The following is a 15393-nucleotide window of genomic DNA, read 5'->3' as shown; positions in this document are numbered from 1 at the left end:
ATTATTTTTGAAATTAGCTCATTAAAATAATTTAAAATTATAAAAAATATATTAATTTAAAATAAAAAAATTAATTTTTTTAAAAGCATTTTTCAAACATAATGATAAACTCCAACGCAAAACAAAACGGTGCTTTAACGGCATATGTTTACAAAGACAGCAGGGGAAAAAAGAAAGAAAGAAAATACTACTCGCACTACCATATAGCGTATGCTAGTAAAAAACAAAGAATTAAATAAATAAACTAGAAGGGGAGCGTGTGAAAGTGCGACCATTTCAAAGCGAGGTTCTCGCAAATCAGGAGTCCAATCTCTAATCCTGTCTAGGGAGACAAGAGAGAGAAAGACATGAGTATGGCGATGATGTTACAAGGGAGCACTGCCGGTGTCTTTCTTCCTCTCCTTATGCTGCTTCTGGTCATTCTCCTTATCCTCATCGCCTGTAAACCATGGCGTTTCTTCTCGTCCCTTTCTTCTCCTTCTCGCACTCTCAAGGTACAACAACAACAACATCTATAATCTAATTCTGTTCTTGCTTCTTCGTTTGCTTAGGTTTTTCCTTTTTACCACAAATGTGATGTCCGGTTTGGTTGGTGGGGAATCGTAGGGGTTCTGTTAGGGCCGACTCGACCTTACTTTTGTTTATTGCTAGATCATTTTTTGTAAGGATTTGAGAACGAAAATAGAAACCAGTGCGGAGGGTTTTAATTTTATTGAGGTTTATTTTTTGTAAGTGATGCTGGCTAATATTTGGTCTCACCAGACTCTTTTTAAGAATTAGGGGTTTGATTGACGCTGGAACTTGTGCTTGCTTGTCTATACTCATTTGTTTAAAGATTGTCCATTAGTTTGAGTAGGATCTGGTCAATTGATGGTTGAGCAATCCGTCCACTGTGCTATCAGTTAGTTGATTGTGTTTCAGGCAGCGAATACAGCAAGCATTTATTTGTCATGACCATTATATATTTTCTCTATTTCTCGGACGAGGATTTTAATTACTGCTTAAATAAATGGGATTTGATTGATTTCATATCGGTGTTACTTATATATGGTGTTTTGCGAATGAGCTTGTTAATTTTAGTAATGGTTGCATTTGTTTGCTTGTGTGGAGATGATCTTTATGGGAAGAAGGATTATAATCGTTACGGTCTCATAATCTTACATAAACTTGCAGATATCTATTGTTATTGCATTTTACTTTAGCTGACAGAGTGTGAATGTGATGAGTGCGGTATTAAATTTTTACCTTGTGGGGCATCAAACTTTATGTTTCGGGACATTTTTTATCAAGTAGCTGATTAAACTTGTTTAAGGTAATCATATCTGTATTCAATGAGGTATGTATAGGAAACTTTTTCACTTATAATACCTTTTAAATATTTTAGATCTAACAAGTTTATCTTATCCTTGTTTGTGCTCATCTCAAATATGAGAGTCAGGGCTTTTCTTTAAACACTGAAAAATGATGTACTAGTAATTGTCCATATGTTGATTTCAACGCACATAGTATCAATGCACTAAGGCTGATGAAATATGTATATATTTCAGTCAATATATTTGCACCAATACTAAAATCTTGTACTTACTGCATGCATATCATCATGCATCTCACTTTCTGATTGGCTCTGCTCATGCCTCGAAACATCTCCATTTTTTAGGTTGGTGAGTTAGAGAGGCCCCTTGTCTTGGATGATGCAAATGCACGTGATCAAGGCAATGAATTAACAAGAAGTAATGATCTAGAGGGAGCATATAGTCAAAATGAAGGGCTATCGCGCTCACCTTGGACTCATGGACTTGTATATAAGCAGAGGCTTCCTTCCGCTTCTCCCCAGTTGAACCAAGGTAAGTTTTATGGTGTGATTCCTATTCCTTTATATCAATTCATGTGCTTATTTAATTTTTCTTCTATTCTCTAGGGCTTAAATTTTATTCTCTACTACTCCAGGTGATAGCATTGTTTTAGATGTAGTTTCGGACCAGATAGAGGAGCTTTCAACTGGCCAAACCTTCAGGTGCCTTTCATTGACAGAGCCCTTAGCTGAAGTGCAAAAGCATGCTAGACTGGAAGATCAGAATCCTAATTTGAAATATGGTTTGGAAAATGATTTACTTCAAGAGTTTGTGCCAAAGGTCATCACTGATCAAAGTAATTTTTTTCTGTCACTTGTGGGAAAGAGGTTACTTCTTGATACGTTCCTTTATTTGTCCAAATGTGAAAAACATGTTATCATATTTTTCTGTTAGAAATGCAGGAAGTTGTCTCTCTCTGGAAGTTATCTCCGGTCCTTCTAGTGGGCTCCGTTGCTCTGTACAGTCAATAAGTGGCCCACTGACCCTTGGGAGGGTTTCCAGTGACTTGCTATTGAAGGATTCAGAGGTGTCAGGGAAGCATGCTATGATCAACTGGAATGCGGATGTAATTTCTTGATAACTATTCCACTTTGATTTTAGTTTGGATCTGTGCTTTGCATGTGGCACACTGCTTATCATAGACTTCCTTTTGGGTTTTCAGAAAAATAAATGGGAATTGGTGGACATGGGTAGCCTAAATGGAACGCTTTTGAATTCTCAGTTGATTAGCCATCCTGATTCTGGAAGTAGACTTTGGGGTGATCCTGTTGAGCTTTCAAATGGAGATATAATAACGCTTGGCACAACCTCAAATGTTCATGTAAGCCAACCTGCTTGTTTATCAAGTTGCATTTTAGCATTTTAGCATCTGTGATATGATGCAGATTGAATAGTTAAATTTAACCATGCATGAATAACTGAATTTATTTTAGAATCATGAATTCATAACACTTACGTCCCTCGTGATTTCTCGAGACACCATAACTTTACCCAACTTGATAGGATTTAAAAATCTTGCTATTGAAATTCCATAATTTTTCTGACTAGAGAAGAGAATGAAATTCCAAATTTTACACACCATTTCCAAACTCCCCACTACCACCTGACTATTAGATTATGCTCTTACATAACTATCATGAGTTTCCAAAACAAAGCATACATGAAGCCTCACGATAACCTCAACAATTTCCGTAGTTCCCACTGCTTCATTGCTGTATGTATGGCAGTGGCTGCTTCATTTATGTTTTTCATGATTTCTTTTCTGGTGATGGATGTGATATGAACCTGAAATCTTGAGGAACTACAAATATATATAGCCTGTTTTGTGTTGAAAGAACAGTTCTTGCTGCATATTCTCTAACTGTAAAGATATCTTCTCTGTGCCAGGTTCATGTGACCTCTAAATTTGAGAGCCAAACACCCTTCAGCGTGGGCATGGCATCAGATCCCATGGCTTTGCGACGAGGAGTAAAAAAGCTTGCCATGGAAGATGTGTGCTATTACCAGTGGCCCCTTCCTGGCATTCCCCAGGTATTTTTTATTTTTTGATCTTGCATATGAAGCAACATTTTAATGTTTTTTTTTTGCGGGGAGAAGGGATGTATAAATATTTTGTCAGGAAAGTTAAAGGATCTAAATGCCTACCTTGCAGTTTGGAGTATTTGGTATCTGTGATGGACATAGTGGAGTAGCTGCTGCAAAATCTGCTAGCAAGTTAGTGTTCTCGTTTCAGTTTTAACATATTACCTTGATGTAGATTAAACCAAGATCATTTTCCTATTGTCACCTCTAACTGTGAAAGTCTGTGAAAGCAAACTACCTCGCACACTTGCACGCTTTACTTGTTGTTCTTGTACAAGAAGGTGGCTGGTTGAGATTGTCATTTGATGTTCACTGGTTTAAAGAATATGCTCTAAAAGAAACCACTTTTCTATTGCGTCTAATATCCTGTGGTTTTCTTTCTCTTCTTTTTCCCTTATTCACTACTCATGAGTCCAATCTTTGCTATCCTTGTCTATTTTATCCCCTGATTCTGCATTTATATGATGAATTGGCTGCTTATCATACCTTTATGGTAATTTAGTAATTACTTTTTCATTATGTTTTTTTTTCCAGAATGCTTCCTGAGAAGGTTGCCAGTATTCTGTCAGATTCTCTTGTAAGGGAGAGGGTTTTATTGCAATGTGATGCCTCAGATGTTCTTAGAGTTGCATTTTCTCAAACTGAAGCTGATATGAATAACTATTATGAGGTTTTTCCCCTGGCTTTTCTTGTTTTGTTTGTATCTACTGATTATGATTTCTTAAAGTCTTAATTTAAAAAGCTTTTCATGTTTGCATCCAAAAATTGTTTGGGATGGTTGAGGAAGGTCGAAACAAGTTTACTCCAATTGCAAATTAACCCCATTAGGTGACTTGAGCTATACCACACTGCCTTTGTGATACAGGATGGCTGGTTTTTGAATTTTCAAACAGCCGCCTTAGTTGTTCATCAATGGCCAAGTCTGATCTGCTGCTTTTGATTGTTTCTTGAATTGTGACAACCACTATGTAGGTGTCCCTGCATAATAAAAAGTAGCTAAATGAAGTAGGCTAATCAGAGGCTAGTGGATGACCAGTTGGTAAGCAATGCATCACAATTACTATTTTACGATACATGATGTTTTGGGATCAAATTGCAGGCTAGCAGTATGGTTTATGTCTAGACACTCACTATTGCTCCTCTTGCTGTATCTTGGTTTATTACCTGGTGCAGGAGAGCACATGTAGAATTCAGCTAGAACTTCTAACACATTCATATCTGCTTAATGATGAAACCTTAACTGGTTTCTTATTTTCATGTACCTGTTTTGTGGAAGGTCATATTTGGGCAATGTGTTGTTTTAACTCTTAAATGAACCGGCTAGTTAGAATATGAGCATTTTGTGGATTGTCAAAAGATCATTACCGGGGTGTTTTGTTCAAAGATAACTTGGATCAATGAAGCACCTCAGGTCCTTGGTGATGATGCACTTGCACACTTTTTTTAATAGAAATAAAAGGGGGATTGAACAAATTATGTTACTAATTTTTATAAGAAGGCACTTTCTCTTCTTTATTCTTGTATCTTTATTCTTGTATTTGGAAAGCATGGCTGGTTGAATTCAGAGCAACATTGCACTTAAGTGGATTTAACTCTTGTTAACCTGTTGATTTTCTAGTTTAACTTGTATCGTTTCCTGATTCAAGTTAAGAGAAGAGTGGTGAAATTGTAGATTGTTTACTGTCACCACTGTGAAATGATTTTATTACCTACTTTTGAACCTTTTTTGTGCATCAAAAACTTAAAAGATTATCATCTTGCATATTATAATGGCCAATTCCCTGCAGGGTTGTGCTGCAACATTGCTTCTGGTTTGGGCTGATAGTGATGAAAATTTCTTTGCACAATGTGCCAATGTTGGAGATGCAGCTTGCATTATGAAGTATGTTTTTATATTCTCATTGTAATTTGAAGAGTGCCGACAAAAATCAAAATCCCAAAAAAGCTGTAGAATGCTTCGATTATAACTTAAATCTATACGAAAATGGAATCTTACAACTCACAATCAGGCCTTGATAAGCTATCAAATAGTGGTCCTTGTTTAACAGTCATCCTAAAAAAAGCTTATCAGGAGTACCAATTTTCCTTGAAAAGCTTTTAACTCTGACACAGAGTACTCACCTTTTGAAAGGGACTGCCCTATTGGCTGCTGTTAATATGAAGCTACACCAATCTGATTTAGGACATACCAAAAGTTATGGATTTCTAAATATAACATGAAAAACAAAAAAAACTTTATTTTTTGCTATCATAACTGCATCTTTAATACCATATTTTCAGTGTTGATGGGAAGCAGATTAAGATGACAGAAGATCACAGAGTAAGTAGTTACTCTGAAAGACTTCGACTTAATGAAACTGGAGAACCATTGAGAGATGGAGAAACACGGCTTTATGGTAAGTTAAGGGGTGACATTTTATGACATGTTTCATATCGTTGTGTAGATAATAACTCACCCTTACTTTTCCCTGTTCAGGCTTGAACCTTGCTCGGATGCTTGGTGACAAATTTCTGAAACAGCAGGAACCCCGCTTTAGTTCAGAGCCTTATATAAGTGAAACTGTACATGTTAAGCAAGCGAGCAGTGCTTTTGCACTATTGGCGAGGTGATTTCTGAACGGAACTTACAAATTTTGCTGTCTATACAAATTCTGTTTATTATATATTTACTGGAAGTGTGAATCTGGATCCTTCAAAAATTGCAGCGATGGCTTTTGGGATGTTATTAGTTTAAAGAAGGCCGTCCAGCTTGCCATGCAGGTTAGCCTCCTTTCATCTTCTCATTCTAACATGATACATGTTACTTATGAGTTTGTGGAAATTTTTATATTCTAATGACATTTTGCATTTTTTTATCTATACAGGCAAAGCAGAAGTATTCTGCAGATGGAGAGAATGTAGCCGAGAAGGTTGCAAGCATTTTGTTGACCGAGGCTAAAACATTGCGAACAGAGGATAACACCTCTATAGTTTTCTTGGACTTTGACAGAAAATTTAGAATATCTTGTAAAGTTGATTCTTAATGTAAATTACAAGTTTTAGTGTACATTTAATTTTTTTTTTCCTGGAGTCGTTTTTCTTTGAGCTGTAGTCTCCATCTATATACACTGTTTCCCGTCAGATGGGTATATGCATCGAGATAATGTGTTCAGCAAAATTTTAGCTTCTCGACTTGAAGTTGGTGCACAACAGGCTATAAACACGCTGGTCTCATCACTTTGGGAATAAACTAACAGTAACAGTGTCTCGACCCAAATTAGCCTTGGTAACTTGCATGGATCCGCCTCTACCCTAATCGCTAAGGACCAATTCCGGAATTTCTGTGGCTTTGCAAGGATGTTGGAGTTCGCCATAGCTGGTTTTCTGAGTGTAATGTTTGAAATAATTTTGATTTTTTTTTTTTGAAATCAGCACATTTAAAAAAAATTGGAAACTAGTACAGGCTGAAAAAGACTTTGGAAAATAGTAAGGAGCTATGGCATTTTAGTTTTACACAAACAGCAAATAGGGGAGATTGAGGAAAAGAGATTAAAAATATAATCTGATGACATTTTCATACCATTGAAAAAACTTAATGGGATAAATCCATAGGTATCAAGAAAAATTATTAATAATAATTGGATGTAAGTCACATGTATGATGTATCACATGTATGATGTAAGTCACATGTAAAGAGAGGTTATCGTTGGAAATCTAGTGACTCTCAAATCTTTTTCTTTTTATTTTCACTCTCTTATCTTCCTTAGTTGTTTTTTGTTAAAATTAAAATATAGCAGTTCCTGAATAAGTATTTCCTGAATTGTGATATTTCAAAAAAATAAAATTCTAAGATCTTTTTCCTCGTGTTGTTTCTTCAAAATTTTCTAACACGTGCTGGAAAGGAAAAATACCCTAGAATTTCAAAAGCCATATAACATTATGTAATTAGGGCACGTGACTCTAATCCGAGCGTAACTCGAGGAGCATTCACTTTTGGCATTGCTGTTGTCTGGTCCACGATGGAACGTGCAACAAGCAGACAGATTAACCTTACGGGAAAGACTCTCTTCTCTGATATTTGTTCACCGTTTCCTCCCATGACATTGTCTTTTTTTCAGACAAGTGAGCAGAACATGAACCGTGCGTGTCCACTGGGCCAGTCAGAGTCGGACCTTCCAAGGAAGTAGTACAATGAGTAGAAGTGATCTGAGATACGCAGAAAGGGTGACTTTGTATTGCGAAAAGAGTCGCTCTCTATTCGTCAAACGTGGCTGAAATTGGTTTCGTTGGTGTTCGTAGGAAAAAATAAAAGCGAAGAATGTGAATATGATATCGGAGGGTGATGTTGGTGGCACAGTCGGCTTTGAGGTTAATGGCGAGTTATTGAATAAAATTATAAATAACATGTTTTAAAAATATATTTTTTATATTAATAATTTTTATTTATATTTAAATTCTTTTATTAATTAAAGATTTTGAGTTGTTGTTCAAATAGTTTTTAGCTTAAAGTGGCTCTAAATAATGAACATAATGCATGTTGTGATAGCTGGTGTGATATAATTGAATTGAATATCAAAAAAGAAAAACTACAGGATTATTGTCTTGTTTTCAAAATAGTTTTTCAGTTTTAAAAATTATTCAAAGAAAAAAAAAACAACAGCCTTTTATTTTATAGACACACACAAAAAATAAAGGAAATGTGTCAAAAAAACCAAACATTTTATAATAAAGGAAAATTAAATTAAATTAAATTAAATTAAGCATGATATCAAAAAATTAGAGAAATAGTTTTTAAAATAAGGGGAGGTAATTAATTCTTTTCTCGAAAATCAAAACTACAATTTAATTAAGTTTGCCTTTGCATTTGCATTTTAAAAATATTTTTAAAAAAGTTTGAATTTTTAATTTTATTTTATTTTAAAATAATATTTTTTGATAATTTTAAATTATTTTAATGTATTATATTAAAAATATTTTTTTAAAAATAAAAAAATATTATTTTATATATATTTAAATAAAATATATTTTAAAAAACAACCGAAAAAAACGTTATAAGTTAAGTTAGCTTACTGCACACCACAAGCAAAGTACAAACTGCCCCAACCTCTAATAAACCCTTGCCAAACGCGCGTCCTGTCTCTACTCTACTCTGTATAAACCCCAACGAAACAAAATGGAGAAGAAGCAGAAGAGAGCGGAAGCCGAAATTCAAGCAGAGAGAGTTGAAAACGACAAAGCAGAAAACGAGCTCGAGCTCACTAATGGCGATTCTCACAAAAAGAAGAGGAGGAGGAGAAACAAAGAAAGAAATGAGAGGGATAAAGAAGCAAAGGAAATACCTACAGTCAGCATAGCCGTTTCTGGTTCCATCATCAATAATGCTCAGTCTCTCGAACTCGCCACTCGAGTACTTTACCCTCTCTATTTTAGCATTTCTATTTTTTCTTCTATATTCAATTGTCTTTAATTTTCTGTTTTCGTTTTCAGTTGGCTGGTCAAATTGCTCGTGCCGCGACTATATTTCGAATCGATGAGGTTTCTATATTGATTTTCAATGGCTTCACCGTCTGTTTATTAATAAATAATGCATACTCATTATTGATTCTTTGTTGAGAAAACTAAGCAATGGTTATGTTATATAAACAGGTGGTGGTGTTTGATAATAAGAGTAGTTCTGAGAAAGAGGATCCTACTGTTACGACAAACAACAATTCCGATGAGAATGAGAGTGGTGGGGCTTTTTTCATAAGGATCTTGCGGTATTTAGAGACTCCGCAGTATTTAAGAAAAGCTCTCTTTCCAAAGCATAATAACTTAAGATTTGTGGTGTGTGAGGGACCAATTCATTATTGAATCCTATTTGTTTCGCGTCAAGTATTTTTCCTTTGTTGCTTGTTCAACTAATGTTGTTTGTACTATTGTTCTTGTGTTTTCTAGGGAATGTTGCCCCCGCTTGATGCTCCACACCATCTGCGCAAACATGAATGGGCTCCGTTTAGGGAAGGTAAGCTTTCCCCATTTTCCTCTTATTGTTTTCAAGGATATTCACTTGATACTTCTTTCCCCTTCTTTTTGTATTTGTGTTTGATCTCCGGTGATCTTTATTTTTTTTTTAGATTAACTTCATCTGTGCACTGTTTATATTCGTACTCTCTGTTTAGCGCCAACTTTTGACGTGTCTTACAATAACATTGTAGGTGTCACGCTAAATGAAAAAGTTTCAAACTCTGGGGAAACACTAGTTGATGTGGGTTTAAGTAAGGTAATGCTCTATCGAAGTTTCTGCAGGCTAATCTGTGGCTTTCACCGTTTTTTGTCCCTTTTGGTTGAAAAAAAATAATTTGAGGACCCACAAATCATGCATGCTATCAGCTGTCTATCATTCACATAGTCAGAGTTGTGTAGTTTCTTGGTGACGGTCTTCTTTCAATTATACTCAAGTCACTTTAATCTTGATAAGAAAATATGTGATCACAATCAGATAGAAGTTTAGATGCTCCACCACTCTTTGATCTTGACAAGAAAGTTTTTGATCACCATCAAATTGAAGTTTAGATGTTCCACCACTGCTTGACACTCTTGCTTTGATTTAATTTCATGATGGAACTCAATTTTGTGCAAAGAGGATGTAAACACTACAAAGTCAATCCTTCATCACTACATATCTTGACTGCAGTTGCTAAGAACTAATGTGAGTGACGAGAGTGTACATTATAAATCCTCTTTTTCTATTTATCTTTATAGCATTTTCAATACCTGATGTTACCTTCTTATGTTTCTGGGTGTGCTTTTTCCATTTTCTTCATTTATATTTTATTTCGTAGTACTAGTTTTATGTCTTATGGGTTAATTTATTAGTCTTTTTTCATGCTGATTTTAATGCTTTCCCTTTCAAGTCTAGATAGGCAAGTGGTCTCCGGTAAGTTTATGTCTTATGGATTTGAACTAAATCATGCAGAATGTTGTTGTAAATCAAGCGCTTGAACCTGGAATAAGAGTAACTGTGGCTATGGGAATCAACCGCAATTTGGATGATGGTAAATGGATTTCTGTCACCTTTTCCCTTTGCTATAAAGTTTTGAACTTTGGCTGAGTTGTTTCCCATCGTTATTTGGGGATATTTCTGAAGAAAAAGGTAGAAAACTTATTTCTGATTTTTAATTTATTGAACTGATGTTTTGAGCATCAAAGATAAATTTAGGCGCAGTAGATACAGATCCTTTTCTTTATTTCCATGTTAGAGCCCCTTTGATTCAGAAACCTATCCTTTTTTTTTCTTTTTCTTGGTTTTTGGTCCTTATAATGACTCCATGTTTTATCATTAACCTATATTAAGCACTAGTTTGCTGTTTATGTTAACTTTGGTACAATTGTGAATTTTATATTGCATTTATCTAGATTCACCACGCCAGGTTGTCTCATTATCGAAGCCAAGGGAGGAAGCAGGATTGTATTGGGGGTATAGAGTGCGATATGCTTCTAATATCAGCTCAGTATTTAAGGATTGTCCATACAGGGTATTGATTCTTTAATTTTTTAGCTTTTTTTTTAGCTTTTTTCTGTGTACCTTGGTATACCTGCACATTAGTTTTTTGCCTATCATTAATTGAAGGCTTTTATCAACTTCTATGATGTCAATCACAGGGTGGCTATGATCTTTTGATTGGTACCTCAGAGCATGGTCTCATTATTAACTCATCAGAGCTTTCTTTACCAACATTCAGGTATGCTCTTGTTCTACATTAGATCCTTGGTGTAACTTTCTCTGGTTAGCTGCTTCTTGGTGACTGGAGGGGATTTCTATTCCCTGTGCAGTTCGTTTAACTTGTTGCTTCTGAAGAGCCTTTACCTTTCTCCTAATAATAAAAATGCTCCCATATAAATTAGAAAATGTGCCAACACGATACCATTGCTGCCTAGAGGATTTACTGTTATCAAACAGGGTAGGCTGAATAGTAAAGAATAAGAGATATGGTTCTCAGTGATTTTTTCTTGTAGAATGATTGGACAATTTTACTGCTGATGCATTGACATGTTTAATGCTCAGCACTCAGAATTGTATGATGACTTTGTTTTTAGTGCTTGAGACAGCAGGCTGAATTGTGATTTTTGTAATATATGGCTGCTTCTTTAGGTTTTCAGATAACTTAGCATATGCCTTTGGAGGCAATCATTAAGTACTGATGGGCACACCTTACATGTCCTGTTAAGAAGTTTTTCGAGCGTGATCAACCTGCCATTTCTTTCCTTTTTTTGGGGATTTATTTATACATTAAGAGAACTTGAGCACAAGTATACAGTGCATATGAGGGTTGCATAAACATAAAAATGTTCCAAGAAGTTCTTGAAATTATCCTGTTTAATTGTTTTCAGAGCAAAACTTCACTACTGTTAGGGTATGGGATGTTGACTGTGTATTCCTCTATCTTGACTGTGGGTCAATTTAAGGCACTTAGCTTTTTAATAAAATGATTAAATAAGGATTCGCTTTGAGATGCAACCAAAATATTTAGTTTGGCAAGTGATAGGCATGCCCTGCCTTTGGAGGATTGTGATCTCCATTAGTCATATTCTTTTTAGCTCTGCCATATGCTGGTATAAAGTAGGAACACCTATTCATTTTATTCAAATGTGATCCATTGATAATTTCGTTGTATTTTCCATCTGTTAGGCATCTGTTGATTGCTTTTGGCGGGCTTGCTGGATTGGAAGAGAGTATTGAAGAAGACAGTAACTTAAAAGTATCGCTTCATTGGAACATCCATTGCCATTAGCTAATCATTTTGTTCCTTCTTCTTTTCCTTTTCCTTTTGATTTTATTTCTTTTTTTCCTTTTTTTTTTGGATAGGGGTTCGGGGGGTTGTTGATTTTTCTTTCAGGGACATGTTATTCACCTCTTCTTCCTTGGTATATGGTTTTCAAGGAATAAAATTTTATCTGGGAAAAAAACACCTCACTTCTTCTCATACATCCATGCTCCTTGTACTCGATTCAAATCTGTTTGATGGCATATGCTTAAGCTGGTCATCGCCAACCAATGGTTGATTCAACATTTTTGTGAGAATTGTGTACTGAATACTGGTTTTGGTGTTTCTTATTCTTTCAGGGTAAAGATGTTCGTGAAGTATTGGATTCATACTTGAACACGTGTCCCCATCAAGGAAGTCGGACTATTCGAACCGAGGTGGTACTCTTTGATTGGCCTGTCGTCTATGTACCCATATACGAAACATGTGATCTAAATAAAATATGTATCTTCTTAACATGAAGCAATTTTCATATCACTTCAGTATTTCCAAGAACCAATCAGCCGAGCAATGCAAAGAGTTCAACATTGAAGTTACCAGAAGTCAGCCAGGTATAATGGCCATTCTGCTCTTGACCCTTTTGAGTCTTCTAAAAACAAATTTTGAAGATCCTGGAATTAGCTGCTTGCAATGTGGAAGATTGAAGAGTTTTCATTTCCTTACTCTAGTTTAAGCTGTATGGTTGCAAAAATTTGTAATTTCTTTCTAGTATCTTATCTGAAAAATTTTGGTGATAGTTGTTCAATCCTTCAATGCCAATATTCTTAATTTCAACCAGTAACATGAATTACAACTGATTTATTACATGCTATGCTTTGATGAGGTTTCTTTCAAGCATTGGCTAGTGTTGACTAGCAATTCTACCAACAACCTGATTTCCTACTGTCCAGTTTTACTTGGATCGGCTTCTCATTTTCATTTTAATTGCCACCGTCCAGTTGTACTTGGATCGTGCTTCTCATTTTCATTTTGTAGATATTTACTTATTTTGGCCTGCTTCAAATCTTTCTCGTTATTACAAGAGATTTATCTTAAGTTATGTTTATTTATTGTTAATTAAGTAGGAAATATTTCTTGGACAAGTGAAGTCTCAAAATACTGGGGTTTGCTTCCCTTATTTTCTCCTCAATCTCTAACTCAAACTGTTACCATCTTGATAGAGATTGCAAGCATAACCATAGCAGTGTCATTCTTACAATTTTACAAGGGCCACAGCTGTATTCTGTTGGTGGTGGTTGTCAAGAAGATTCGTTTCAAGTAGCTGTCGACTTTTAGTGACCGTTTGTGTAAGTAACAAAACTCTTTCAGCTTCAGGACAAGGAGTAGCTGCTGTGATGGGATGCTCCGCTTGTCCACTGATTATGATGCTCGCCTTCTTCTGTTCGATCCATCCATTGGAGAGTACAGGGCACTGCCTCTCCCTATGTATCCAGCTGGTCTATGTGTAGTATGTGGTCATTATAATTATTTGGGATTGTTATCCTGACCTGATTGGTCAAATTTGAAATTTTCTGATCAAATTGTTTATCTAGTTTGTTTTGTTTTGAAGTAACACGGGTAATTTGATGAATTCAAAAACAACTTAAATAATCAGTAAAAAATAACTTTAAAAAAAATATATATAATATTTTTTTTTAATATTAAAAAAATAACATATTCAATTAATTTGAGTTTCATAATTTAACTTTTCAAGCTTGCGATGTATATTATAGACTCGACTAGGTTTAACAATTTTATTTTTATAAAACTATTATCTATTTGATGATATGATAATAAAAATAAGAATTTGTAAAATTAAGCTCCGATAAAATATTAGGGTGATTATTTGTGATTGTAAGAATTTCTTGGAAAGTAAATCAAAATAAATTTTGAATGTCAATTTAAAATTAATCAAATATTGAAAGATAAAATTTAAAAAATAAATTTAAAAATTATTCAATTGAAAAGGAAAGAGAAAAAAAATAAAAGATGAAATTATATATATATAAAAGACTAGCTACTTTAAAGTTCATATTAATATTAAAGAAACCCTGTATAAACAATGAAAGAGCTGGGAAAAGCCCCAACTCTTTTAGTTGTATTGATAATAAAGTTGTGAGTGTAGCTGACAACACAAAACAAAACAAAAAATCATACCTTCAGTTAAGGAAACTCGTGGAGAAATCTTGGAGATTTCCCTTATTTCCATTTTTCTGAAGGGATTTCCTTGAATGGATGTCTTGATTGGCTAGCAGTGGCAAGACACGTGTAGTTGCCACGCAACATTTATGCTTTGATGAATCTGGAGACAACTGGGGAGGTTTCAGCTCCTCCGTTGTTACTGGGAGGTGCAATTGTTTTTTTTTAAAATAAATCAAGTACACTACCTTGCAATATATTTTTTTCAGGGGTGCTGTTTTTTTATAAAAAATAAATGTGTCTTGTATCTCAGTTTTTTAACATAAGCAATGATTCAAGTTTAAAATATTATGTTTTCCGGATACGATATTAAAAAATGTTTCAATTAAAAATTCAAAATAATTGTATTTTTAAATTTAATAAAAAAATATACATTTAAAAAAAAAAATCAATCCCTCGCAGCATAGCTGGGGTAGACAAACCAATCAGTTTTCTATTTGTGCAAGTTGTCTTAAGCATGCATCCTAGCAAAAGGTGATTTATTATTCTAATTTGACTCTTTATTCGATTTTAGTGTTAGTTATGAACCTGGTTTACTGTGAATTAATCTTGCTGGAGAATATTGTATTATCAAGTTATCTTAGTTCATAAAAAAAAAAAAATTTCATAATTTTAATGAGTAATCTTCTATTATTTGTGGGTTTTCTCTCTATTTAATTTATTAATTGTATTAGGGTCTGTGGTACTGTGAAAGCAGCTCCATTTCTTTATATAAATAGCATTTATAATAAGGAGATGATATGAGTATTTTTTAAAATCCAAAACTTTTTCTCAGCTATATAAATATTGATATAGCGGACTCAGAATTACTGAAAGTTTATATAATTATTAACTTTAGAATTTATAAGATTAGTCGAGATGAATATAAACTAATCTGAATACTCATATTAATTTAAAAACAATATTAATACAGCGAAATCAATAATTTGTAGTCTCGTGCGGTTATTTTTTAACAGAATAAATGTTCTAATTCAAGACATTTTATAAAATAGATT

General features: G+C 34.4%; 2 protein-coding genes across 3 annotated transcripts; both read left to right on the top strand.

Annotated features, from left to right (window-relative positions):
• The first annotated feature begins 232 nt into the window (after positions 1 to 232).
• Positions 233 to 6496, top strand: LOC7459037 (protein phosphatase 2C 70). Its single transcript, XM_002315754.4, has 13 exons — positions 233 to 494; positions 1658 to 1844; positions 1948 to 2148; positions 2255 to 2418; positions 2515 to 2673; positions 3240 to 3383; positions 3505 to 3566; positions 3969 to 4104; positions 5222 to 5316; positions 5715 to 5830; positions 5911 to 6040; positions 6140 to 6194; positions 6299 to 6496. The coding sequence occupies exons 1-13, from the start codon at positions 348 to 350 to the stop codon at positions 6455 to 6457; spliced, it is 1755 nt and encodes a 584-aa protein (XP_002315790.3). The 5' UTR covers positions 233 to 347; the 3' UTR covers positions 6458 to 6496.
• Positions 6497 to 8499: 2003 nt separating this feature from the next.
• LOC7459036 (uncharacterized) lies at positions 8500 to 13747 on the top strand. 2 transcript variants are annotated; one of them, XM_052456359.1, is made up of 12 exons: positions 8500 to 8820; positions 8901 to 8948; positions 9060 to 9239; positions 9351 to 9417; positions 9611 to 9675; positions 10372 to 10450; positions 10812 to 10930; positions 11058 to 11137; positions 12085 to 12154; positions 12520 to 12597; positions 12704 to 12771; positions 13381 to 13747. In XM_052456359.1, exons 1-11 carry the CDS (start codon positions 8587 to 8589, stop codon positions 12749 to 12751), a joined length of 1068 nt encoding a protein of 355 aa, XP_052312319.1. In that variant the 5' UTR covers positions 8500 to 8586; the 3' UTR covers positions 12752 to 12771; positions 13381 to 13747. The 2 variants fall into 2 exon arrangements, with proteins under 2 accessions (XP_052312319.1, XP_052312318.1); XM_052456358.1 differs by having other exon boundaries at positions 12520 to 12598; positions 12681 to 12771.
• Positions 13748 to 15393: the final 1646 nt, after the last annotated feature.

This window comes from Populus trichocarpa, chromosome 10, assembly GCF_000002775.5.
Source record: "Populus trichocarpa isolate Nisqually-1 chromosome 10, P.trichocarpa_v4.1, whole genome shotgun sequence".
NCBI lineage: Eukaryota > Viridiplantae > Streptophyta > Magnoliopsida > Malpighiales > Salicaceae > Populus > Populus trichocarpa.
The sequence above is the reverse complement of the archived record's forward strand: the minus strand, read 5'-3'. Positions and strand labels throughout refer to the sequence as shown.

Excerpts from the sequence above, each read along its gene's own strand:
- LOC7459037 (XM_002315754.4), top strand. The coding sequence starts at position 348 with ATGAGTATGGCGATGATGTTACAAGGGAGCACTGCCGGTGTCTTTCTT. Across the intron at positions 1,845-1,947 it reads TTCTCCCCAGTTGAACCAAG|GTGATAGCATTGTTTTAGAT; the intron begins GTAAGTTTTATG and ends CTACTACTCCAG. Across the intron at positions 2,419-2,514 it reads TGATCAACTGGAATGCGGAT|AAAAATAAATGGGAATTGGT; the intron begins GTAATTTCTTGA and ends TTGGGTTTTCAG.
- LOC7459036 (XM_052456358.1), top strand. The coding sequence starts at position 8,587 with ATGGAGAAGAAGCAGAAGAGAGCGGAAGCCGAAATTCAAGCAGAGAGA. Across the intron at positions 8,821-8,900 it reads CTCTCGAACTCGCCACTCGA|TTGGCTGGTCAAATTGCTCG; the intron begins GTACTTTACCCT and ends TTTCGTTTTCAG. Across the intron at positions 10,931-11,057 it reads TTAAGGATTGTCCATACAGG|GGTGGCTATGATCTTTTGAT; the intron begins GTATTGATTCTT and ends TGTCAATCACAG.